At 43.2% G+C, this 27,324-nt stretch overlaps 1 protein-coding gene across 3 annotated transcripts in view; it reads right to left on the bottom strand.

Annotated features, from left to right (window-relative positions):
- Positions 1–23,198, bottom strand: part of rock2a (rho-associated, coiled-coil containing protein kinase 2a) — a 65,387-nt gene extending 42,189 nt beyond the window's left edge. For all 3 annotated transcript variants that reach the window (XM_083792635.1, XM_083792634.1, XM_083792633.1), the window contains exon 1: positions 22,015–23,198. In XM_083792635.1, the coding sequence (XP_083648761.1) occupies positions 22,015–22,110 (96 nt within the window). In that variant the 5' untranslated portion in view covers positions 22,111–23,198. The remainder of the gene's footprint in view (positions 1–22,014) is intronic.
- Between the last annotated feature and the right edge of the window lie 4,126 nt (positions 23,199–27,324).

Genomic DNA, 27,324 nt, shown 5'->3' on the forward strand with positions numbered 1-27,324 from the left:
AGCAATCCATCTCCCAGGGGTCTAACGCATTGTAACAGGGACAGACTCCTGCGTGTTACTGGTCGATACCGACAATAAGCCACCTACTCCCGACCTACTTCTTACTAGCTCAGTGGACTTGAAGATTGTCTATTTTCCGTGTGCGACATGCTTCCATGTGGCAGAAATCAAACCGATGGCGGCGACAGGGAACTTGAATCCATGCATTTGACAGAAGGAGAGGGGAGTCAAAACCCTTTGGCAACTGCAGCGTTAAATGCCATAGTGGATCTGATGATATTATATAATGTTACGTAATGCAGTATAACAGGCATCAAATCTTCGTGTGATTGTAAATACTTGTGGATCGTAAATCACAGAAGCGAAGTGTTTACAGTGTTGCATTGTCATCGTGAGACTCATTGTAAAGTAAACTACATAACTCCCCCCCCCCCCCCCCCCCCAATATCAATATCAACTTGAGCAAAGTTCACATTGCAGGACATTAATGTCACACAACGAGGAAGAAATATCCGGGTGGGGAAACCTCATATGTCAAAAGTAGCAGATCTACAGGCTCAAAACGTCTGCTACTTTTGATGCTTTTGCGTTCAACGCTGTCGTATAACCAGGTGTAGGGCGGAGGAAAAACACACAAACCGTTAAAGCGGTGTATGGAGCTGTCTGGTTGCTGTCTGACCGATAGCAACGCTTTGCAATACAAGGATTCAAAAGTACAAATTGCAAAAGGTAGCGGTAGGATACGGTGCCCCGGGCTGGTAACGAACCCCAAACTCAGGTCTTTTACACTCACAAGACAGTACAGGGTTGCTGTCAAGCATAATAAAGATCAGCTGATCCGGGCATTCACTTTATTTGAGAGATTTGACAAATGTATTCATTTTACACGGGGGACAAGGTGGCGGTGGCCATATTGTCCTCTAGTCCAGGGGGACAAGGTGGCGGTGGCCATATTGTCCTCTAGTCCAGGGGGACAAGGTGGCGGTGGCCATATTGTCCTCTAGTCCAGGGGGACAAGGTGGCGGTGGCCATATTGTCCTCTAGTCCAGGCGTTCAACGTTTTGGGCTGGGGGACCCCCCGGAAATGCCTTGGCCATGTCTCGCGACCCCTGCCCCGCCCCCCTCCCCACCACTAATACATATTGACCGCTACAATAACCTTAATAAGAAGAGAAAATACATCATGAATAAATACTGAAACTAGATCATTAAGGGAAAGTTTATGCATGTACTATGTAAACTCTTCATTTCCATTTTCCAACCGTTCAGTTGCAAAGACAAAAACAAGATTGTCAATGGTATTTAAGGTTTGTGTTAGGACAAGAATCTACATAAACTATAGCTGAATATAGCCCCTCAAAAAAAGGCTAACGTGGGACCTGCGACTCGCAGGAGGGTTGTGGCACAGCAGCAGCAGCAGCAGCACATGCAGACCAAACGAGGAAGTAATATATCAACATGTGCATTCCTCATCGGTCAAGCCGCAACGCTCGGTGTGTTTAAAACACAGCAGCCAACCCAAACACTACAACAACAAGTAACCCCTCGCCCCGGCCCGCCTCCAATTGTGTCAATTTGTTTCTTTAACACCCTTTAATCCGCTCGTCTTGCTCCCATTTTCTTTTCTTCCGTTTCGCCGACTATCTATTGTCTATTCTGGTCGGTCGGTCGGTTTTGTTGGTTGGTCGGTTGGTAGGCTGGCATGGTCTTGAGTCTGTCATTTCCTGCATTTTTTTTATCCCCCTCCTGCCCTCTCTCTCATTTATCTCTCTCTGTCTCGCTTTCGTTCAACTCATGATTATCTTACTATCTCAAGTTGTTCCTGGGGGTACCCAGCCAAAAGTAGTAAAAATAGCATCACGATCCTTAATTTTTTTTTGTATGTATCTGCTATTCATTTATTTATTTTATGTTTGAAAAAAACACATAAATCTTCTCTTCTGGAGAGGTCCTTGGCACAAAAATCTTTTCAGATGCGGGTCCGCGGGCCGAATTCATATCAATTTGGGGGTCCTTGACATGTAAAAAGTTCGAGAAGCATCGTTCCACTGTTGGTTTGAGAACCCTCTCTCTCTCTCTCTCTCTCTCTAGCGGTTTCATCATCTCAGACATCTTCGCTTTCCCCATTAAAGGACTGACCTCACACAAAACTACTATTTAAGGGAAGAAAAAGCGCATGCACGCACACACGCCCACACACACATAGTCACACACACACACACACACACACACACTCGTGACGGACACGCGCAACACACGGATCTCCCCATGAGCTCAGCAGCAATACAGGAAATGATCCACCCAGCCCGAGGGCTGGAGGATCATTTCACTGTCATGAAGCGAGTCCCTGTGTGCAAGTCATTTCCTCTGAGGCAGCATTCTCCACTACTATATTGCGCTGCACGCGTGCGTGAGCGCGAGAGAGACAGACAGAATATGTGCATGCATGCGTCGCCACAGACGGTCTGAAAGCCGACCTCTTCACACCCTGGTGGGCACACTCAAGTCTCTCACCCAGAAAATAATATCAAAAAACCAACATCTTAGGACGAGTAAAACAGCTTCATCGCGCCCATGTAGGTTAATCCAATAATCCAGTGGGGGTGCCCACATTTTCACCCTGGACCCTCCTGGGGTTAATGCCTAAAATAAAATTGTGACAAAAGTCATCAACAAACTATAATACAATAACAGATATTATAGTCAAATATTACCTAAACCCATTCAGGACGGGAACCCCTTTGGTGTTTTAAGCTATTGAAAAATAGTGAAAGTGTGGCGCAAATATTTGAATAGCCTATATATTCTTTCAGAGCCAACGTTTTTAGCTCAAATCTTTGCTTCTGGGGGTCCCTGGTACTACATATTTTCAGATGGGGGTCTCAGCCAAATACAGATAATTCTGGGGGTCCTTGACGTGAAAAAGGTTGAGCACCACTGACATAGAAACATAGGTTTTTAGAACACTTGTACTGGTTTCCCACAATGGTTAGTTACTAGTTACTTTGGAGATTACATTTTTTATTAGAAAACATACATTAACCACTTCAACGCTATACATTTTGGCAATTTGAAAATAGCCGAGCTACAAGCTCACAATGCATCGCAACACGACACATTGTGACCTTGTAGATCTGCTATTTTCAATAGATTTTGTACACGTTTTGAACTTGTGAAATGGGACTGCAATACGAGTACTTTTACTTTTAGTACTTTAAGTACATTTTGATGCTGATACTTCTGTACTTTACTCAAGTACATTTTCAATTCCGTACTTTTACTTGTAACAAAGTACTTCTAAATTGCAGTATTGGTACTTTTACCTAAGTAAAACAATTGAGTACTTTTTCCACCACTGGTTTCCCCACATGTGTACTGTAATGTATAGTATACGCGTATGCAAAGCGTGCCACATGTGAACACACTCGTTACGTGCCAACACAAATCTTCTAAACCGCCAGCCAGTTCTAAATGTGTGATGTCCAAATCAGCAGTGAGTCAGTCGGAGTGAACACAAGGTTGGAGCATGCATAACAAACAGGCGCACGCGCACGCGCACACACACACACACACACACACACACACACACACACACACACACACACACACACACACACACACACACACACACACACACACACACACACACACACACAGCACACACACACTTTGTCAGCCCCAGAGTAAAAGCATCCATTTATAAATCGTTGCTGTCGGGAGAATAAAACTAATAATATACTAATATACAAAACTTTAGCAGACGCTCTTAATCCAGAGTGATTTACATGAAGTAGGAACAAAAAGCATGGCAATACATCACATACATAAAAAGTAGTTATCATGAAATGTGCATAAGCTAAGAACGTAACAGTGGAATATATATATATATATATATATATTGAAAAACTATACATATACAGTATACTATACTATACATATATACTATAAAGTGCTATGACTACATAAAATGCAATTTATAGTGCCGTCTACGTAACATGCTATAAGTCTGTATAAAATCTAATTATATCTAAGTCTACATAAAGTGGTAAATGGTAAATGGTGCATTTATATAGCGCCTTTATCCAAAGCGCTTTACATAGATTGTGCATTACATTCACCCATTCACACACACATTCATACACCGATTGCAGCGGAAGCCATGCAAGGTACCAACCAGCACATCGGGAGCAATTTGGGGTTCAGTGTCTTGCCCAAGGACACTTCGAAATGTAGACAGGAGGAGCCGGGATTCGAACCTCCGACCCATGGATCATTGGACGACCTGCTCTACCTCTTGAGCCACAGTCACCCCTAGTGCTAACTAAGGGGCTAGGGCAAGTGCTACGGACCATGATGGAGTCTGAAAAGGTGGGTTTTCAGACTACGGCGGAAGATTGGGAGTGAGGCTGCAGTACTGATTGTAATGGGAAGTGCATTCCAAAGTTTTGGAGCCAGAAGGGAGAAGAGTTTGGGACGTGTGGAGCGTTGTCCCGGCGTTTTTAGTGAAGGTACTTCCAGCTTCCCTGCGTTGGCTGATCTGAATGCGCGGAAGGATATGGGGGACAGGGGGAGCAATAACTTTGGTTGCTTTGAATGCCAGCATCAGAGTTTTATATTCTGTGCGGGCAGCGACCGGGAGCGAATGGAGGGAGCGGAGAAGGGGGAAGACTCCATTGGACCCTCAAACTGTCTGCTAAAACAACTCTCCACCACCTCTCCCCTGCTCTCATGCAAGTCATTGACAATATATAAAGTCACAACGACAACTTTGACGAGGCAGTATTGCTTTGTTTTAAAAATATAAGGTTTTCTTCATTTCCTGATAAATGCATATTTTCATTTTCTGAAAAATGAACATTTTGGAGTTAGGCGATTTCTTCCCGACAGCAGAGAAATATTAAAGAACCCATGTGCCTTGGGGAGTAACTGTAGAATCACAACGAAACATAGTTACTCTCCACTGGACGTATTTGAACGTGTTCCAAACCACCTACTGTGCCCTTCCCCCCACAAAATAAATACAAAGAAAAAAAAAACACCCACAAACTCACATTAGCTCATGCTGGGTTGTGATAATAACCCAATTCGTCTTTTGCTCAAAACAATAATGACATGTGACATGAGTCAGTATGTTCAAAACGGCAAAGGAATAATTAACGTAGCTAGACCCAGAACCAAAATGCCTTTTAAACACTGACTCCCACATTATCTGGAACAAACTCAAACCCAGAAAACAACACAGGTCTGCTGCTGCAACTCTGTTCTTTTTACATCTTAAGCTGACTTAAAGGCAGTGGTTCTTAAACTTCTTCATGTCAAGGACCATGCATGCATGCATGCATGTGTGCATTTGTGCCTAACAGCAACCATATCAAACTGGGAATGATCGAGGTGAAAAAGTTGAGAACCCCGCTACAACCTGGGCTAAAACAAACCCCCTTCCCTTGCCTTGAACGGCCCAATCTCTTCCCGAACAACTTGCCAGGTGGAAGTATTGCGTCTCCACTTCACCCAATCAGCCTGACTTCTTGCATATCTGCTCCACCGGGCACTTAAGCTCTGTTATCGTATGTGTCCACTCTGCGCTGTACTGTAATCAAGACTGTTAGGGCCTATGCTTTGTTGCCTGGCAACTCCTGGGAAAATACAGAGGTGAAAGCATGCAGAAGGTTGCTTTTAGTTGTTTTAAAGCAAAGCTGCAGCCCGAACATTGGCAACCGTTTGTATTTTACAGTGTTATTGTGTTCCATTCTATTTATGACTCTCTGTTTTAGCATTCCTGCGCTCTCATTCTCTTTGACTTTTCGGGCCTGTTTCGGCTCTTTACCACCCAATAAAGGAAGCCACGTGGACGTAGCAGGCAGGAATGTGATGATGTAAAATGAAAAAGAAAAGGAAAAAGCCTTGATTTATAGGGCTACTTCGTTTGGGGGAGGGGGGGGGGGGGGGGGGGGGGGGCGCCGAAAACTACCTGTCATTTTGGGTTAGCAGATCGGCTATTTTTGGACCAGCGGACCGTGGATCGGGGGAGGGAGGACCAGATATATTCGGCAGAAACAAACGGTGAGGAATCACCAAAGGTATTCAAAGCAACCCCCCCCCCCCCCCACACACACACACACACACACACAAGAGACCCCCCCCCAATCATCTCTTTTTTATACCCCGTTTCCCAAAATCTCCTCCTCCTCCTCCCACTCCTTTCCGAACCATTCTCATCTCTAGCCATGTGGAACAGAAAACAAGAGCAAGCGCTCTGGGCTTTAAAAGGACTCGAGCAAAAGAAAAGCTAATGTTTTGATCAAATTCCAGACGTTTAAAAATAGTTTGTGGGGGGATAAACGGAGGGGGAGAGAGAGAGAGGGCCAGGGCCCGGGCAAGAGCTGGAGGACCATGCCAAGCGAGGCCCATAACTCTTCACCAAAAGTCGACAAGAATCCTTGTCGAGAGAGAGAGAGAGAGAGAGAGAGAGAGAGAGAGAGAGAGAGAGAAGCGAGGAGTGTTCTACCTACCTAGTGTAGCGTTGCTGTGTGTCACTCAGAAACCTCTTATCTCCACACATTCTAACTTAAATTACGTAAATGAATGCCCTACTTGATCACACTTGACTACAGCTTCAAAGCATAAAAAGTAGCAGGATCTGCACGTTTCAAGTGCGGTACAGAGCTTGTAGATCTGCTACTTGTTTATTATTTTTGCATATAATCCTGAAAAGTAACAGTTTTGGGACATATGAGGTTTCCAGTACCCCGAACGACAGGTAGGATATTTGATTGCAAAGTAAAGCTGTGACACACAGCTTTCGTTTGCACACTGTTCTATACCAGCGGCCCCATGTCTTTAACTCCACATACTTTTCTTAAGATTGTATTTCACACTTTGACGACGTAAACATAGTTTCCCATGCCAATGAAGGCCGTTTGAATTGAACTGAGGCCACAGAGAGAGAGATAAACAGAGAGAGAGAGAGAGAGAGAGAGATACGGAGAGACTCGCAAAATAGCACGGCCAAAGACCCCTCGAGGGAGGCCGTTGTCTTATTTTTTCATTTGACAGATTGTTGTCCCACCATGTGCTGTTGGCCAGCGATGTACGAGCTTTATTAGTAGGTTTACTGAGGAATGTGACAGGATAAAATAGCAGGTTGAGAGTTGAGACCAGAGCAGGGCTTGGATTTGCTCCATGCCATTGGTTGTCAAAGTGTGGTCCCGGGGACCCCCAGGGGTCCTTGGGGATGGGGCTGGGGTCCCCAGCTAAAGGAGTTAATGTAGCATCACATTTTAGCCAATTTATCCATGTTGTATGCGTACTGGGCTGTTCAAAAATAGCAGATCTCCAAGCTCACCGCACGGCACAAAGTGATGCTTGCGCATCTGCTGTATTTGCGAAAAAACTTATAAATAATATAAAATATCCAAACTTTTGAATCATTTTGAATGTCTTAAATCTACTCTTCTGGGACAAAAACCTTTTCAGACGGGGGCCGCGCAGTCCGCAGCAAATACACAATTGGTCCCCGACACAAAACCACGGCTTTATGCAACAATAAAAACATCAACGTCAACGTGAAAGAGGAAGAATGAAGAAAAAGAAAAAGGGGGGGGGGGGGGGGGGGGGGAGCACAAAACACAGTGGCATGCCTCCTACTGTCACGGTGGTGGAGGTAATTGCTGCGGTCTAACCCTGTAAAAATGTCGAGCATCCATTTAACCGAGAGGCAGCGTAGCCTTCACGGGTCAATGTCTGCACTCTCCAGAGTCAAACTGACACTTTATATTTGTGCTGTGCCATGCCTGACCCGGCTTATTATCTTGTCATTGTGAAGTACACATTTATTTCCCCGCTTTTATCCAAAGCTCTTTATATAGATCGTGCTGCATTACATTCACACACACATTCACTCACACACCAATGGCGGCGGAAACCACGCAAGGCACCACTAACATGCACATCGGGAGCAATTAGGGGTTGATGGTCTTGCTCAAGGACACTTTGACACTAACTCTGGTGGAGCCCGGGGTCGAACTGGGTACCGTTCCCATCCGGCCACTGCCACCCATGTAATCCTTTATCCTATGAAAACGCATGTGCACCTGAGTTCGGTGTTGAATGATAGCTGCAGCGGCGGTGTGCGTGTGTGCCTGCGTGCTTGTGTGTGTGTGTGTGTGTGTGTGTGCGTGCGTGTGTGGGGCACTTTTTGTTTAAAACTAACTAATTAGATTCATCCAAAAACAAAAGTAACTAGAAAAAGTCTGTTTGAAACTGAGCACTCCTGTGAACTTTGGAAGCCAATCTTAACCAATCAGGATGGAGTCTGAGAAATCTGAAAGACCGGTTTCGTTGAATGGCTCTAGAGAGACTGTGTACCAATTTGCATGATGTTTGGACAAAATCTGTAGGTGTACTGTGCAAAAACTTGTTTTGCACAAAGCGGCCTCCTGGTGGCGCTATATCAGGCCGTTCTGGAAAGTTTGGGGCAGAGGTTCATAGTTGGCATCCAGGGAGTGTGTGTGCAAAATTTGGCATCGACCGGGTTAACGGTGGCCGAGATTAGCTGCTCACGGACACACACACACACACACACGGACGGACGGACACACACACGGACGGACGGAGTGCAAAACATACTCTCCCCACATGCCTTCGGCCTGGTGGAGACAATCAATACAATGAATCGACGAGAAGATCATTTTACAGTTGCAGCAATGTAGCCCTATATTATATGTGCATGCCTATCGTCGCCGTCGGGCAGAACCCCCACATCTGCATATTATCCAACATTTTTTGGAGGTTGTATCGTAAATTAACTCCCCACTTGATCATACCACTAATTACAGCCAGTGTCACACAAAAAGCATCCAACATATAGCAGATCTACAAGCTGAAAACGCGGCGCGAAGCGGCGTGTTTTGAGCTTGTAGATCTGTTATTTCGAATTTGAATCATGAAAAGCAACAGTTTGACAAGGATAATTGAAGCTATGAACCGCCGGGCTTCGGTGCACTGAATTACATGTGCATGCTTGCGTGTGCGCTTGTGTGTGTGAGTGTATGTGTGTATATGAGCGGGAGAGGAGAGGAGAGGAGAGGAGAGGAGAGGAGAGGAGAGGAGAGGAGAGGAGAGGAGAGGAGAGGAGAGAGAGAGAGAGAGAGAGAGAGAGAGAGAGTGGGTGGATTGTGTTTCAGCCATCGGGTTGAAGATGGAGCGCCGATGATGCTGCCGCCACCAGATGGATACAGAGCAGAATCATGTTGTGTGGGCAGTAGTGGTGGAAAGTAACCAAGTACGTTTACTTATAAGTAACTAGTACATTAGAGATCAGTAAAACTAGTACTGTACTTATTTGTACTTTATTTTAGTATTTAGTATTTCCCAATTTCCAAATACTTCTACTTCACTATACATCTCAGATCCAAATGTTGTACTTTTACTCCACCACATGTATTTGAAATCTTTAGTTACTTTGTATATTTCGATTATTATTACAAGACGTACATTAACCACATCAGCCCTATATAGATTTCGGCCATTTGAAAATAGCAGATCTACAAGCTTGTAGCTTTTAGTGAGCTTGTAGATCTGCCATTCTCAAATTATTAGAATAACATTTGAAAACTTGAAATGGGACATTCTGCACAACTAGTACTTTTCTACTTGACACTTTTACTTAACCCATTCTGGGCGGCAAGAACCCCTTTTGGTGTTTTAAGCATTATGTTATACTTTAGCTATTGAAAAATAGCAGATCTACAAGCTCATAGCGAGCTTGTAGGTCTGCATACTTTTGAAAAATCATGAAAATGTGGTGCAAATCTTTATATATATATATTCTTTCAGAGCAAACGTTTTTAACTCAAATCTTTGCTTCTGGGGGGTCCCTGGAATATATTTTGAGATGGGGGTCGGCTGCCAATTACATATAGTTTTGGGGGTCCTTGACATGAAAATGTTTGAGAACAACTGACATAAAAACATGGGGTTTTGTGGAAAACTTTAGAAAGATTTAGAAGGTTGATGCTTTTGACCAAGATATGGCTACCAGTTCCAGTTAAAGATGGAGTGCCGTGATTTCTGTATTTTTGTGTTAGTGTTTATAAAGTGACAGTACTTCATTAGACCCCGTGGTGTGGTTGTTAAGTGCAATGATGTCTTTGTATTTAAGGTTTCTTGCAGTGGAGGCTGAAACCTTGACAGTCTTTTCTTTCAGAGCACACGTTTTGAATTCAAATGTTTGCTTCTGGGGAGTCCCCTGGAACAACATATTTTCAGATGGGGGTCGGCGGCCAAATACATTTTTGGGGTTCTTGACATGAAATAGTTTGACAACCATTGACATAAAAAACATAGGTTTTTCAGAAAACTGTCTAAACGGGTTAAGATCGTAATCCAGCATGCTATTTTAAACGGGTGCTATGTTCATTGTTTACCTGGTATCCAATTTAATGTACCGATTGTTCATTCAACAGTAATCCGTTTAGAGCGTTGCTAGGTTATCGATTTGCCTGGCATCCTCCTTGTTCCTTGAGGCACTACTACACCGTCTCTCCGCATTCCACGTGCGCGATTACCATGCTTATCGTAAGTCGCTCTGGATATAAAAGCTACATGCCTTAAATTGTGAAACTCTTTACATTCGTTCAAGTATCTAATTTGGCAGCCGTTATTGTTACACCGTGCCCTCGTCTCCTCACTATGACGCAAGAAGTTGGATAAATGATCAAGGGTGGTTAATAAACGTGATTTACGAGCTTAACCCATTTTGGCGGGAACCCCTTTTGGTGTTAGCTATTGAAAAATAGCAGATCTACAAGCTCGTAGATCTGCTATTTTTGAAAAATCTGATCTCAGGTCAAAATGGGTTAATAAGCATATGATAACTTTGATAAGTGTGCATACCGGTCAGTTTATAATTATATTCAGTCCGTGTGAGGAAGGAAGAGTCGCCGTGTTGTTGGTGTAATATACTTTGCGTTTGTGTTGTTGGTGTAATATACTGTGTGTGGGCGATGAGATGTTTGATCTGCAGCAGGGTGAGGAAACCTTCTCCCTTTGTGCGGAATAAATTAACTATGCAATTATTACCAAACTGTTGCTGCTGTGCACAATAATGCAGTGGTTCTCAACCTTTTTCAGGCTGTGAGCGACCCCCCCCCCCCCCCACCGCCCAAATAATCATATTGTGAACTGGGGAACAAGCACTTGGAATTGTAGGAGTTGAGGCATTGTATTTAGTTTTACTAATGGCCAATGTTTCATTCCAGAAGTATTAAAAATGTCTTAAAAATGGCCTTGAATAAAGAGCTTTAGTAATGTGCAGATAGCCTGTAAACACTTATACTGCATGTTTGTCTGTTTTGCTGTTGAGTGGGGAAACAATGTTGCACATTAAGCTAATCATTTGGGGGACGTTTTGGGAGCCGGCTGCCATAGAGAGGACATGCCGGCTTCTATGGAATCCAACTGACTGAAATCAGCCGTGCCGAAGTCTGACAACTTCATAATCCATGCAGAGATACTGACTGCCCTCATCACGGTCAAAGTGGACATAACCCACCCAGGAGCTGCTGATGGTTTGCTGGTGGTCACACATCCGGAAGAAGACCGTCAGTCTTCTTCGGTGGCGTGCAAGAAACTGTGGATAGATCTATTCGTCTCACCACAGGAGGTGTGGAGCAGAGAGACTAGGCTTGTTTTGAAAAAGAAAAAAAAAAGAAAAAAAAGAAAAAGAAGGGCCCAGGCCACCAGCCCCCAGTGCCTTATAAGGCAGTGTTTCTCCCAGCGAACAGAACATGCTGCTGCTGCCTGCGAACAGAACAGCATGGAATACACCGAGGCTAACCGGACACACTGACTCAGTCTGAGATAGAGAGAGAGAGAGAGAGAGAGAGAGAGAGAGAGAGAGAGAGAGAGAGAGAGAGAGAGAGAGAGAGAGAGAGAGAGAGGAGAGAGAGAGAGAGAGAGAGAGAAAGACAGAGAGAGAGAGAGAGAGAGAGAGAGAGAGAAAGACACAGAGAGAGAGAGAGAGAGAGAGAAAGGCAGAGAGAAAGAAGACACAGAGAGAGAGAGAGAGAGAGAGAGAAAGGCAGAGAGAAAGAAAGACACAGAGAGAGAGAGAGAGAGAAAGGCAGAGAGAAAGAAAGACACAGAGAGAGAGAGACAGACAGACAGAAAGAGAGATAAAACACCTCCACTGTGGAGAGTAGAGAGGCAATAGGGGACAGATATAGGGATAGAATAGATGCGACTGAAGGCTAGAGAGAAAACATGGCTCTGAAATAAATGATAGATGGCTGAATGCAACGCACGCAGCAGAGATGGGACGGGGAAAGAACTTTTATTTATGAACCCAGTGGAGTCCCTATTCTGGGGCACAACATTCACCCTGGCCCAAAATAAACCAATCTGCAAGCTCAAAATGCACTGCGACGCGTTGTGAGCTTGCTTGTAGATCGGATTATTTTCAACGATAAAGAGATGTGGTGTATTAGGGGTCAGTGGTGGAAAAAGTACTCAAATGTTTTACTTAAGTAAAAGTATCAATAGTGCGATATAGTAGGTGTACTCCGTTACAAGTAAAAGTCTGGAATTCAAAATATACTTGAGTAAAAGTACAAAAGTATTGGTATCAAAATGTACTTTAAAGTACCAAAGAGTAAAAGTACTCATTGTGCAAAATTTGAACATAGCAGATCGGCTATTTTCAGCATGAGCATATTATGATCCATAATGCACATAAAGACCGTGCACGAGCGTGCACGCAAGTATTTGGGGTAAACGTCACGCTAACGGACTGTACTTATTTAAAAAAATTCCCTGGATTTAAACAAATCTCGGGATGCCGGGCATTGCATCGATTATTAAATTAATCTTGGTTTCTCGGGCCGGTGCGGAAACAGTTAAATACACTTAATAAAATGTACTTAGTTACTTTCCACCACTGGTAAGGGGGGGGGGGGGTGGGTGGCAAGTGTAGACCCCTGGGGGACTCCGGTCAACTAGAGTTTAGGGTTTAGAGGGGAGGGGCAGAATTACAGTGCGGGGTCAGGCCTTGGGCGACAACATACTGTAGGAAGGCATGCAGTGCATTGTCTGAGAGACGCTGTAGGCTACTCGTTTTGATAAATCTCTAGGTCTAGTTGAGGGATAGCCTGGTTAATAAACCAGACCGAATCAGCCGTTGGCAAGAAAAATTGCCTACCGGCGGATTTCGGTCTGGAGAGGCTCAATTTTACGCCCATTTCCTACACACGAGAATGTGTGCGCCCAATAGGGACACGGTATGCAATATGGGCGGGCTTTGGTACAGTGACGTTCAATGCTTGAGACCTTTGACTGACAGTAGCTCTGACCAATTGCGTCAAAGAGAAAATGTTTCCCTGGAAATGAAATCCAAGCTGAGCCTCCCCAGACTAATATCCCGCGGATCCGTGCGATATTAGTCTGGTTTATTAACCAGGCTAGTTGAGGGAGGCATCATACAATATGCAAATGCAGGACACTAAAAAGCAAAAGGGGGTTTAAAATCCAATAAAGACATGGGGAAAATTAGCATGGAAAAATAAAACACGATGGACGCCCACGCACCATGAAATCCTGAGTATTCATTTAAATGTGTAGAATAGGACTCATAAAAAGGTATGTTCTTATTTTGAGCTTAATTAAGGGCCATTGCTGAGTAGGACTGCCAGACATACTCATAAGAGGCTGAAACTGCCAAACAACAAATTGTTCAAGTGGGTGAATCTTTAAAGTGTAGCGTTGGGTGCGTGTTCTCTCCTCCGCGTCATCAGTGCTCGTACCCTAGGCGGGGTTGGCAAAAGGGCCTACATGTTCTCCCCGTGTCCCCTAGGGTAGGTACTGGTAGTAACATGCAGTAATCCTGGTCTCTAAACTGCCTCCCCCTGGCCAGCCGGGGCACCTGATGGAGGGGAAAGGATCTGGTTTGAATAACATGTTCAATCCACGCTCTACGTCCAACCGGGGAAACTACCCCCCTGTCAGGTGATAAGAAGCGGTCTGCTCACTCCTCATGCATTGAAGGAAGCATGAGCTCAGTTCGGGGCTCTCCCCAGGTTTGCAGGAGAGTAGCGCCCAGGGTTACAAGTAACATTAGATAATTGACACAGGGTGAAATAAAATGGGTTATCGTGGGTCGTGGGATAAAAATGTAGACTTAAAAAAAAATCTGACCCACGAACATCCCAAATACACCTGATGTTGTCTTCGTTGACACCAGTCACAAGGAGGTCCTGATTCTGGAGGTGGGCTGTGTCTTTGATTTGTACATGGACCAGGCATTTCAAGATAAACATTCTAAGTATCAACCATTACTTGGAAGTATAACAAACCTGCGGTATCGCTGTAGATTTGCCATACTGATATTCGGAAGCCTGGGCCATGTGCATAAACTGACCATGAGTGGCCTAAGAATAGCTGGCATGACAAAAAGCAAAGCCAAACAACTTGCCAAATGCTGTTACTACGGTTCGACTACCGATCCCGACGGCCTTTACTGCATGTCACTCCCCCATCTCTCTCCCCCATTTAAAAATAATAAAATAAAGGCGAAAGCCGCCCAAAAAAACCCATTTAGAAATCAAATTGTCCAAATGGGTATAAAGCCTTTTCTTTCTTTTTTTTTTACAAAGAAGTACATTTCAAGCCCTGTAATTGAACAGTACATATCTGTATCGGCGAGTACTCAAAATGAAGTACAAGTTGTACTTGTTATGTAAACAGGTCTGTCAACAACTGCCTCGTGATGACCGGCAGCCCATGCCGGTCTGTGCCCTTTAGATACCTCAATAAAAATCATACAATGTGCACACACCAAAACAACAAGAGATCAGATAACAAATTAACAGTGTATTATGTCTTATTTTATTGCCCCCTACCTATCATTACTCTATCATTCAAATATAGTTAATATGCTTATGTAATATTTCAATGCATTCCATCAGGGCTCGTTCGCCTCAAGGCGTGTAACGTTAGCCCTCTCCTTCTTTAAGTAGCCGTAAGTTGTGACAGTCCACTACCAATATAAAACCAGTTGACGTCTGGACCTCAATATTGGCTGAATAGTAATAAACATTATTTACAAGTATATAAGACTCAGAAACAGCACTAGTATTTTATCCATGTCCGCCATTATGTAATACTGATATATAAACAAAGGAGATATCGCGAGTCGCGAGACGACGACATAACATGAAAAAAAGACGTGAATGCCCAGAAACTCATCATTTGCATGTGGACGAACGGCCCAAATGCATAGAAAAGGCTATGTTTGTCAAAATGCCTGTGTGTAATACTGTGTACAAAGTGCAACCACTTGAACTCCACCATCCCTATTTTGGGAATGTCAAAAATAATAGGCAAACATTCGGCAAGAATAGCAGACAATCTGCAAGCTCACACTGTGAGGCTTGTGAGCTTTGTGGATATTGTAGATATTTGATGTAGGGGGGGGGCAAAGACAAACCCCAGGGAGGGGGTTTAAACAAGTGAATAAGTGGTTAAACTGGCAACTCGAGAAGGATAGCATACAACTTGTCTGGGCGTTCGTTCAGGCAACTCATCATGTACCAGGCAGTGACAAAACAAAATGAACAAAGAAAGAGGAAACAGATTAGACAATAGATTGTAGGCTCTCTCCCTCCCTCTCTCTCTAGCCCAGTCATACTTGATTCATTGAATGATTGTGTTACGAGTATCACAAGTTATTAATCTCTCATTCCCTATCGGTGCATTCCCTATGGCAGCGCATGGGGATCCCCGAGAAGGGATCTCCAGCGTCTCCCACCCTGGCCATTAAAAGACACTTTTATCATGACGTGTCTCCGATTGATTGATTGATGGCTCCACCACCACCACACTTGTGACCAGAAGATTGTGCTTGAAAGAGCCCAGACAGGTCTTTGTTGACCATGTGATGTCCCTATGACAACATTAGACCCGTCTTATACTATTACGACATTTTACATGACGATTAACTGTCACAAATAATTGCGATTAACAATTTCAATTGAATTGTGTTTTTGTCATTGAACACTGGAACAAACCAAAATACATTTCTTGCTTGGCTTTCAGGCTTCGTAAACAAAAAGGCGTAAAGGGCGGATGATGACAAAAAACGTACATAATTGAATAACTTTATCTTATATTAAAATTGGCCTAAGATCTAGCAGTCATGGCTCATTTCACTATGACTCAGCCATGACCATAAGGAGTTCCCTGCAGCTACACCCCATTATGGAGTGTGTTGTCGAACCTCAACGTGTTGTCATGGCATCAGGAGGTGTAAACAAATCAGTCAGCTCCATACGTGGGCAATATGGGCATACACTGATGACATCAGCGATCTCCATATACGGGCATTGTACGGGTACAATGGCTGACGTACACAGAGATGTGGGGATATTGGCCGGATCTGTGGTGCGACTTAGGTATGAGGGCAGCCTGAACCCTCGAGTACACAAATAGCGGAAATACAGATCTACGAGCAGAAAACGCATCACATCGTGCAGTGCATTTTCGGGAAATATATGAACGTTTTTCAACATGATGATTACGACAATTATGCAAAAGAATATCGATTATCTAAATAATTGCGATTAGGCGATTATATGTAATAATTATGGCTGGCATCTGTCTATGACTGTACTGTACCTGACCTGCATTAACCACATGAACCCTAGCACCCCTGTTCTCTCTGGGCATGTCATGATATTATACGCAAACATTTTGCCAAAAGTAGACAATCTACAAGCTCATGACGAGCCGTATTTTGAGCTTGAAGATGGGTTATTTCCGGTGATAAGAGGGGGCCAATACAGACCCTCTAGGCTAAGTATAAAGGGTTTTTAAGCGGTTAACCACCCCAAAAATATGCTGACTAAACTCCACTTTAGGTCAGGATACCCAAATTGGCGGTACAATTAGGAGAAATACTTGGGGGCAGGGAGACCCAGCGGTTAAGAGATTGAAGCATGAAAACTGACATATACTTCCTCGTCGTACGTGCACTGTGGTCTGGAAATGGCAGAGCTACAAGCTCACAGAGTGTCGCAGACGCAACACTCTGTGAGCTTGTAGGTCTGCCATTTTCGGGCGCGCAACACGCGTGTACGACAGGACCATAAATCAAGCTTAACAAGAGACAGAGATAAGGCCACAAGCGAAAGGGGAAAGTGCAGCCATTGGAAGGGACTTTGAGCCCCATATATAGACGCCAACTATTTACTCAGTGAGGTCATTTCCTTGAGCACGGCAGAAAGGCAACTTATGTTATGTGACCGTGCAATCAAGTGTCCATATTTCTTTATCAGGAGACATGCCCTTTCTTTATGCTTGCCCTTGCCAATCCTTCACTATTCTCCCAATCTGCCAAGTGAGTCCGGTACGTCGGTCAGCAACAGTGTTCGGCTGCCAAATAAAGAAAATCATTCAAGCTTGCACAGGGGAAAAAAGGGTTCCTGTCTTTGCTTGCATTCTACAGCTTATTGAGGCAGTATTTAGTATTTATCCTTTTTTTACAGTAGTGTAGGTGGGTGCTGGCTGGCTGACTGGACTTTTTCATGGCTATTTGGGTGTTTTAAAAAAAAACATGGTTTAACTTCAGGCCTTGACTAAATAGTTTATTTTTTTTCCACGTCTAGACTGCGACATTGCTATGCCTGCGAGTCTGGCCCTGAGTGTCTTATCAAAAGGGACAGGTCACACTGCATTTTTAATTCTGCTGGTAGGAGTGTAAGCATACCACAGCGACAGCACCATGGCACATACATTATAGTCAAAGATTGTTTTTTTTTTTGTTTTTTTTAATCAACGCCATCAACTGAAATATTTCAAACCATAAACTTGGGTAGTAGGTTGTTGACACAGTGGTGCAACAATTAATCAAACAATTGAATTAATTATTATAAAAAACATAATTGATAATCAATCATTTAATAAAATGATCGATTAATAATCGATCCCTATTTTGGGAATGTCATCATACTGTAGGTGAAAAGTTTCGAAATAATAATAATTTAGGGAAAAAAAGCGGATCCACAAGCTCACAACGTGAGCTTGTGTTGGTGCGACAGCTTGCATTGGTGCGACAAAAATATAAGCTTTAAGTGCTTAATGAATTCGTCGAGACACAACTTCTTGGTTAATCGAACAAAGCAATCGATACAGAATAGTCGCCTAAAGGGGAGCTGAATAGCCACAGCACTAAATAATGCCATCCAGGACAGGACAGGAGTCGGGACAGGTATGTGATGCGGCAGAATGCAGTCTCATACCAGCAGTCAGATTCACACAGTCAGCGTTCTGTAAGCCTTGGGGCTACAGTAGGTCAGTCAGTCAGCCACAGTATACCTCTGCCAAGCCTTAATTGCACCTCACAATAGACGTAAACCATTACTGATATTTGTGTCCTCTCTCTCTCTCTGGCCTGAACTTGACTGTACAGTACACATCACCGATTTAACCGTTACTTACTATTACAACTCAACGGTCCTGGCTGGGCATCTAGCCATTTCAAAGAGTGGCGTTTTATTGCTGTTGCTATGGCAAAATAGCAGGAGTGTTGTGACTCGTGAGTCATTCTTTTAAAGTGAGGATGAGCCCGGAGAGCGAGAGAGAGAGAGATGGAAGCCTCGCCGTCATGAATCCCCACCTTGTCTCTCCATCCCAGTGACAGCAGCAAGCAACTAACGGGGGCTAAAAATGGAAACCTGCAGGCCGTTTCCTCCTACGTGTGCTCTTCCCACTCAACTTTTGTCTAGAAGCACAGTCGTCGCTCTTGTATCTCGTCGACGACGACTCAACGCAGGAAGTAAACAGACACCGTGGCGCTGAATGTTTACAGTATGTGCAGCAGTGGTTCTTAAAGGGGGTCCGGGAACCCCCCCGGTCCAGGTCCTGGGCAAAGACTTAAAGGACCACTTCACCACTTTTCAACCCATCTTCATATAATTGGTCCTCACTAAGGTTCAGGATAAAATAGCATCATTTGTTTTCCTACTCGGTCTGTGTCTCATGGGAGGGCTGTGGGCAGTTCAGAAACCTGTCCACCAGTGACATCGTCAATGGAGAATCGATCCAAGCAAAATAGAAACTGCAGGCTTTCCATTCCTGAAAAGTTACCATGCTATAATGGAAGCCATCGTTCTCGCGATAATAAAATTCCAAATTATTATTTTTTGTTTTAAAAAACAAATCTGCCTAACGATTATGTCACTGGAAGACGGGTTTCTGAACACAGCCATCCTATCAGAGTCAGACACAGACCGAGTTGATTTTTCTTGCTATTTTTTATCATGAACATTAATGAGGACCAATTATATGAAGATAGATTGAAGTGGTGAAGTCGTCCTTTAACCACTTTAATAATATATTTTGAGCTCACCAATCTGCCATTTTTTTATTCGAACCCTGAAAAGTAACCGTTTTGGGCATCATGACGTTTCACTCGACAGAAATATAGCATATATAGAAAAACATTTATCACAAATCTTGTATGGGGGGGGGGGTTCCTGGCATACAATATCTTCAAATGGGGGTCTGCAGGCCAAATTGCATGTTAATTTGAGAGTCCTTGACGTGAATACGTTGGAGAACCGGTGGTTTAACAAGGAATGGATGCCTGATATCGTGGTCATGCTGACCCGCGGTGTTGAGGAATGCACAGATGTTACTAATTCACCAGACTAACTTTATCCTACGCACTGATTCATTAAGATTCACTGCACATTGTGCACAACATCAACTCTATACTGTACCCTTACTTTACCTTTCTCCAATGGAGAGATAGACCTTTGTTGGAGTGGTTCTCACAAACTAGTTTTTCATGTCAAGGACCCCCCACGTTAATATGTATTCTGTTTGACTAATTGACGTGGAAATGTTTCAAGGTTTTTGTGAAAATAGCATATCTACACAGCTAGTCTGCACGTTGTTGTGAGCTTGTAGATCGGCTATATTCAAATCGCCAATGCAGAGGTTTCAAAGTGGCTATAAAACTGATTTTGTGCCTTCATATAAAGCAATTTTGCTTGTACACCCCTTTACAGAATCCTTGGGGTTCCCCAGACTCCACTTTGAGAACCACTGCTTCATTGATCCCACAGGGGATATTCAGTTGGCACTGAATATCCCTTATATCCTGACCTCAGTTTTCTGAAAAACTTCAAATATCTATTCAAAAATGTCAAAAACATTATGTTGCTATTACTGTACATAGCAACAACAACCCAAAAATGGGTTCCTGTCTTGAAAGGTAAAAACTAAAAACCCCAAAAGGGGTTCCCGTCCAAATGGGTTATAGTATACACAACAAACATCATAATTCATCTGATACCAACCCCCCAGATGCCCCCAAACCGTAGCATTAATGATCCCTAGATGCCTCAAAAAGCAAGCTGCTTATGGTAGTAGGAAATGTCAACATTGGCAATGGGCATTCCGTGTAACATCTGAAATCACTGACTAACTTTGACCACACAGGGGGAATCTAATGTTGTCAAATCGATGCATGTTAACATCCCGACTATAGCCACTGTCATCATTCCTAATGTGTGACCTAGGTTTACATCCAGAATGTGCAGTATGACACTTGTTTGAAATATGCTAGTCGTGTCGAAGCAGATGCTTTATCTTGATTTCTCATATTTGAAACCATTCTCTTGGAAGTCGCCAGACTTATAAGAGGGTCGTAAATCACTTTTGAGTTATTTGACTCAAGGATTCTCGTGAAATGGCCTAGAATCCTCTGTTTATTCAACCTCTAAGTATAGTCCTGTAAACTCCTGTTGTGGCCCCACTATGAAGGTTTCCTGATTAGGAGCTGTTTCCCTATAAAGGTTGTATGTGTAATTAAAATAAGGTAGCTTTTCACGTGTTTAAAAGTATAGAGAACTGATTCCAATCCAGGGCATTTCATAATGCAAAACGTTTGATCGGGTCAAAACAACAACAACACTACAGTAGCTGCTCAACCATCCATCATTAAAGGGATAAAGAACCGATAGTTTGCATGCATATGAATTTGGCAATATGCTTGGTCAAAACTGGAACAGTACTAGGCTACCATCCTTGTCCAACAGCAGCCTTTACTCCGTTTACTGTCCAGCAGGCAATTATGCTTGTCTAGTCAGTGCAAAAAACTTTTACACTTCAAGGTCTCCCCTTAACTCTGACAGTATACAACAAATGGAACCAAATGGACCTGAATGGTTCATTTGGTTCCATTTGTAACCCCCACCCCCCCTGAGTCCATACAATCCACTTTTTGAGAATCACTGGTCTGGTGGGCGTAGAATGCTACAGTAAATACAGATAGTAGCTTACTGTCCAGTAGCCTACTATCCATGTCGAGTGCACTGGGGGCCTAACTGGTCTACAGTAAAACCCTGAAGTTACCATGGGGTGGGGGTCGAAGGGGAGGCACATTTGTCCACTAATCCTAATCTGCAGAGACAACAACATGCCACCAACCAACAGATTGTCTGCGTCTGCCCTTCTTTTGGCTTAATTATTAGCCAGGGCCTGCCTTTCTGTCTATGTCTGTCTGACGTCCATGTGCGTTTATTTTGGCCCCACTTCACCATTTGATCTCCTCAAATAGTATTGCTAATATTACGCAAAAAAGGGTCAAGCCTCGTATACTTTATCGTAAACCAGAATAGCTAGCTACATTGTTATAGGATGTTGGATACTTAAGTGTCAGTAAAATCGGCAATAATTCTTCTAGCAGCAGCACCATAGTGGAAGGAAGTCCGGCGTCCGCCTACTCTAAAAATGATAACAAACCCTCCAGACTCCTACATTGTGGGACAATAACACGCCAGTTGCCCATTATAAACATTGTTGTGTTTCAATATGTCTAACTTCTTTGCTGTTCAGAATGGATGTGTCAGTGTCAGTGGCGTGCACACATATCCATCTGAACAAATACAGAAGTTATTACAATAGATTTATACTTTTTTTCGCCCTCGAAGATCTGAAACTTTTAGTCAAACTTACCACCAAACTTTCCAGGTTGATGGCACATTTGGGGTCCCTGATCATGTCCTCCAGTTGCTTCAGCCGAGTTTCCATCCTCCTCTCGGCGCCCGACATCTCTGCAGTCAGTGTGGGGGATCAGAAGCCCCCCCGACCGTTAGTAAACGTTCGAAAATGTTAAACCGTTTTGACGTTACATGTGGAGGGAGGACCAAAAAAAAGATCCTTCTCCTCTCTTCTTTGTTCCTGGGCTTAATGGCCGTGGGCCTAGCAGCAGCAGAGCTATAGACTGCTGCTTAAAATGTGTGGACTGGACTCACGGTCACAGCCCACCCAGATCGCCCTTTTTCGTGTGTGTGTGTGTGTGTGTGTGTGTGTGTGTGTGTGCGTGCAGTGAGTGTGTGCAACAATGAACAAGAAAAGAAAAATAATATATCCCCCCTTCCTTCCTTCTCTTCTCCACAAAAAATAAACACCAGCGTCCAGAGATAATAAGAGATGGAAGTTGTGTTCTTGTGATCCGAGTTTTATTAGATCCGAAAGTGGCGATCGAGCCACTCTGCTCCACTGTGCAGGCTGAGGAGGGACCGATCCGCTGTTCCGACTGAGAGGGGAAGGATTATGCAGAAAGTTTGAATTGTGGAGGATCCACACACAGCAACAGGCAACAGCAGCATAGGGCGTTTTCACCGCCCCCCTTCCTCCCCTCCTCTCTCGGGCTTCACCCGAATACTTTGACTGAACTCGACCCGATCTGTGATCCTCCACCATGCACTAAACCTCGCCGTTGTTTTTATCGAATCCCCCACATTCAGATCAGAATAATAATAAGTAGTTGTTGGTTGTTGGTTTTTTTGGGGGGGGGGTTGGGGGGAGGAGTCCTTGTTGATATTAACGCATGATCCAACAGGTCATCATCATCATTCGCGGAAAGAACTACAATGTCCGCTGATGATCGCCGCACTGTGGCTCCCGCGCTGCATTTTTAATGAGAAAACATTCTCGTCTTCTTCTTCCTGGAGTTGTTCCTCTCTCGCATTTTCTCCAACAACAACAGCACGCCACTCTCCTCCTGGTCTGCTTTGCTCTTGTTCCTGAAGGCTCATCAACAACCTAATTGTTTGGTCGGACTCGGGGAGAGGGAGTCGGGGCTTCTCTCTCTCTCAAACTCCACCAACCTCCTCCTCCGAATTCCTCACATACACTCGCACTCGCACACACTGCTAAACACGCACACGCCTCCCCCTGTCTCTGTGTGTGTGAGCTTGAAGTCTCTCTCTCTCTCTCTCCTCCCCCTGTCTGACATCAACATGCTGAAGTGGACGGAGTGGGAAGCTTCAAGCTTCTTTTTTTCCCCTTCCCATAAGCCTTCTTCTCTCTCTCTCTCTCTCTCTCTCTCTCTCTCTCTCTCTCTCTCTCTCTCTCTCTCATTTTATGAACAGAAAATCCGTTATTTTGGGATATGCCTGTAATTCCCAGAGGATTTTTTAAATAGTGTGTGCTAAAGTGCTGCAAATAGTAGGCCTAACAGCTACTCATACAAATCATTGTTTGCAAGGTATGCGTGACTGCGTCCATCCAATTGCACATAATTAGTCATTTATATTGTTAATTTGTTGGTATAAATAATATTATTGTATAATTCAGCAATGCTGCTATTTTTCCATGTTCCTCCAACAGAGGGCGTATTTGAGCTAACATTTATTTATTTCAGAAAGCCCTCAGTGATTTGGGCAGTGGCTAATAATTATGTATGTTAGTATAATAAAAAATAATATAAATAGCCTACTTTTAAAAGATGTTGGAATTGCTTTTAATTGATGATGATGATGACAATGACGATGGTGGTGGTGGTGGTGTGTGTGTGTGTGTGTGTGTGTGTGTGTGTGTGTGTGTGTGTGTGTGTGTGTGTGTGTGTGTGTGTGTGTGTGTGTGTGTGTGTGTGTGTGTGTGTGTGTGTGCGCGCGCGTGCGTGTACTTTTAACGTTTTTAAATCTTTAGAAATAATACATATTTTTTGTAATGTAGGAAACAAAAAAAGCCCACTTTTTGGGAAACAGTGCTCCAAGCCTCCTATCAGCCCTGACCCCATATAGAGTCTATGTGGGGGAGGCTGACCCCTCCAACAACAGCCCATGGCCTCTCACTTTGACCTCTGATAACCTTTCCCCAGACAAGTCAACATAAGTTTGGTGGGCAGGTCTTATCCTGTTGACCCCCCTGTGGAATTCACACCCAACCTGAAGAGAAATGGCAGTCTCTCTCTCTCTCTCTCTCTCTCTCTCTCTCTCTCTCTCTCTCTCTCTCTCTCTCTCTCTCTCTCTCTCTCTGTGTGTGTGTGTGTGTGTGTGTGTGTGTGTGTGTGTGTGTGTGTGTGTGTGTGTGTGTGTGTGTGTGTGTGTGTGTGTGTGTGTGTGTGTGTGTGTGTGTGTGTGTGTGTGTGTGTGTGTGTGTGTGTGTGTGTGCGCGAGTGTGTGTGTGTGTGTGTGTGTGTGTGTGTGTGTGTGTGTGTGTGTGTGTGTGTGTGTACATGTGTCTTCTGCTCTGGCAGTTCCAGTTTGCCCTTAAGCTTCTATTCTACTCCAAAACAAGAGTTGTTTGATGAGTTGTCTTGCCTGCAATTTGTCTCACACTGTATGATACATTTGCAACGTAGCTGTGCCCCCCGTTCCTGTCTGGCACGAATGAAAATAAAAGTCTGGGTACCGAGCCCTATGTTCCTGGTGACCTTAGCAGTGGTATAAACCTAAGTACTATACTACTTAAGTACAATTTTGAGTTTTCCCCCCCAACATTTTCAGTTATTTTACTTTTATTATTTTTTATTATTTTATATATATATATATATATATATATATATATATATATATATATATATATATATATATATATATATATATATATATATATATATATTTACTTTACTGGAGTATTTCCAATTTCCAGTATAATTATTTGAAACCTTTAGTTACAGTTACTATAGTTACTTTGTAGATTTTGATTATACATTTTGGCCATTTGAAAATAGCAAATACTTTAATAGCGATGTGACACATTGTGAGCTTGTAAATCTGCTTTGTCCAAAAGATTTGTATACATTGTATACATTTGAATAGTTGTGAAATGGGACATTCTGTATAATGAGTCCTTTCTACATTTGGCACTTTAAGTACATTTTGATACCAATCAATACCTGTGTACTTGTACTTGAATTCAAGTACATTTTGAATTCCAGAGTATTTCTACCTTGCAGTATTGATACTTTTATTTAAGTAAAAACTCTGAGTACTTTTCCCACCACTGGAAGAAACAACTCCAGTCAGGTTGCGTTTCCAATTTTAATTAGGCTACTTTTACTTCTTCCACTACATCTCATGAATCAAATGTTGACTTTTATTACAATACAATAATTTTGAAAACTTTAGTTACTAGTTACTATTTGGATTATTATAATAAAACATATAGTAACCACCTCAGCCCTATTTCAGCCATTTGAAAATCGCCGATCTACAAGCTCACAATTCATTGTGATGCGACTCATTATGAGCTTGTAGATCAGCTATTTAAGAGTTTTAAAGTGCCAGAAGTAAAAGTACCGGTACTCATTATGCAGAATGTCCCATTTCAAGTTTTCTATGCAAATCTTTTTGTTGTTGTTGTAAATTAATCTATTAATGTCCTACTATATACTACAGATATAGATATACTACAGTGTCACACAAAAGCAGCAAATGAGCAAAAGTAGCAGATCTACTGCAAGCTCGATCAACAAGCTCGAAATGCCACGGTTTGAGCTTGTAGATCTACGACTTTTGTTATTTTTCAAAATGCATCTAACATTTTTGGACGTGTGAGCATAATACGTCCAAACATGGTTCTCAAACAGTTTCATCCCCCAAGGACCCCCATTTGAAAAAAATAGATATGCCAGGGACCCCGTTAAGAGAAGTTATTTTTATTTATTTATTTTTACAGCTCTAGCAGTGATGCTCAACCATTTTAATTCGATTTTTCGATTATTTTATTAGACAATAAAAATGCATAAACAGCACAGATTGCAGTGGTTCTGAAAGTGGGGTCCAGGGACCCCCAGGGGTCCTTGAGGGGTCCCCGGCGAAATGATAGTACCAAATGGACCCTTATGGGTCTCTAACTCAGAGAGTCAATGGAACCAAATTGACCCTAACAGGTCAATTTGGTTCCATTTGTACACTCAGAGTTTAATTAATATTGATTTCACAATATAAATTGGATTTCCAGAGATAGAAATGCCATTTGAATGGAAACAAGACTGCAAGGTCTTTCTTCGGCGCTGTCCTTTCAGACCGGATGCTTGACTGTACTGAGTGTACTCTTTAGGCCACATCAAAACCATTGTTAAATCTCTGGGACCCAAGTCTAAGAACACTCCTAATGTCAGACAATGGTTTGGTCCAATAAAGATCTGTCATTTGGCCCACAATTCCTTTTATTTATTGAGTTTATTGAGTTACTTTTCTTTTTTTTCTTTTCTTTTTCTTTCTCTGATGCACTGTATTCATGTATCTGTTCTTTTTACTTCTTGTGTTTTATGCAACCTAATGTATAATTGTGTTTTGGTGTTGAAATGTGCTATACTATAGAAATAAAATGGCCTTGCGTTGCCTACTGTACTGTACTGTACTGTACTGTACTGTACTGTACTGTACTGTACTGTACTGTACTGTACTGTACTGTACTGTACTGTACTGTACTGTACTACTTTATTGAGTGATTGAAAACTTGCAGAAAAAAGCACAGGAAAGTGCAGTTCAATGCAAGGTCTGCTACAAGGATTTAAAACCCCAAAAAGCCTACGGCTTGTTGTTTCCATTGGGGTTCTTTGTACTCAATTCATCGAAAAACATTTTGTCATTTTTTCCTTTAGCTGCGGACCACCCCGGGAACCTCCCCCCCCCCCCCCCCCCCCAAGAACCCCGGTGGGGTCCCCGGGCCCCACGTTGACAATCACTGCCTTAGGTCGCTCCGTGTAACGTGCTTGTACATCGCAGATGCAATCCCATATCAGACATTTGGAAAGCAAATGCTCGCCTATTATGTTGGAACTGAGAGCTTCTTTGTTTTCAGGGGTGGCATGGCGGTTCAGTGTGTCAGTGGTTAGCACTGTGGGCTCACTGCAAAGAAGGTCTTGGATTCAAACCTGACTGGAGCCTTTCTGTGTGGAGTCAGTTGTTGTACTTTCACCAAAAAATGGTAAATGGTAAATGGTGCATTTATATAGCGCCTTTATCCAAGGCGCTTTACAGAGATTGTGCATTACATTCACCCATTCACACACACATTCATACACCG

This window comes from Protomyctophum parallelum (genome assembly GCF_964188405.1).
Source record: "Protomyctophum parallelum genome assembly, chromosome: 20".
NCBI classification, from domain to species: Eukaryota; Metazoa; Chordata; class Actinopteri; order Myctophiformes; family Myctophidae; genus Protomyctophum; species Protomyctophum parallelum.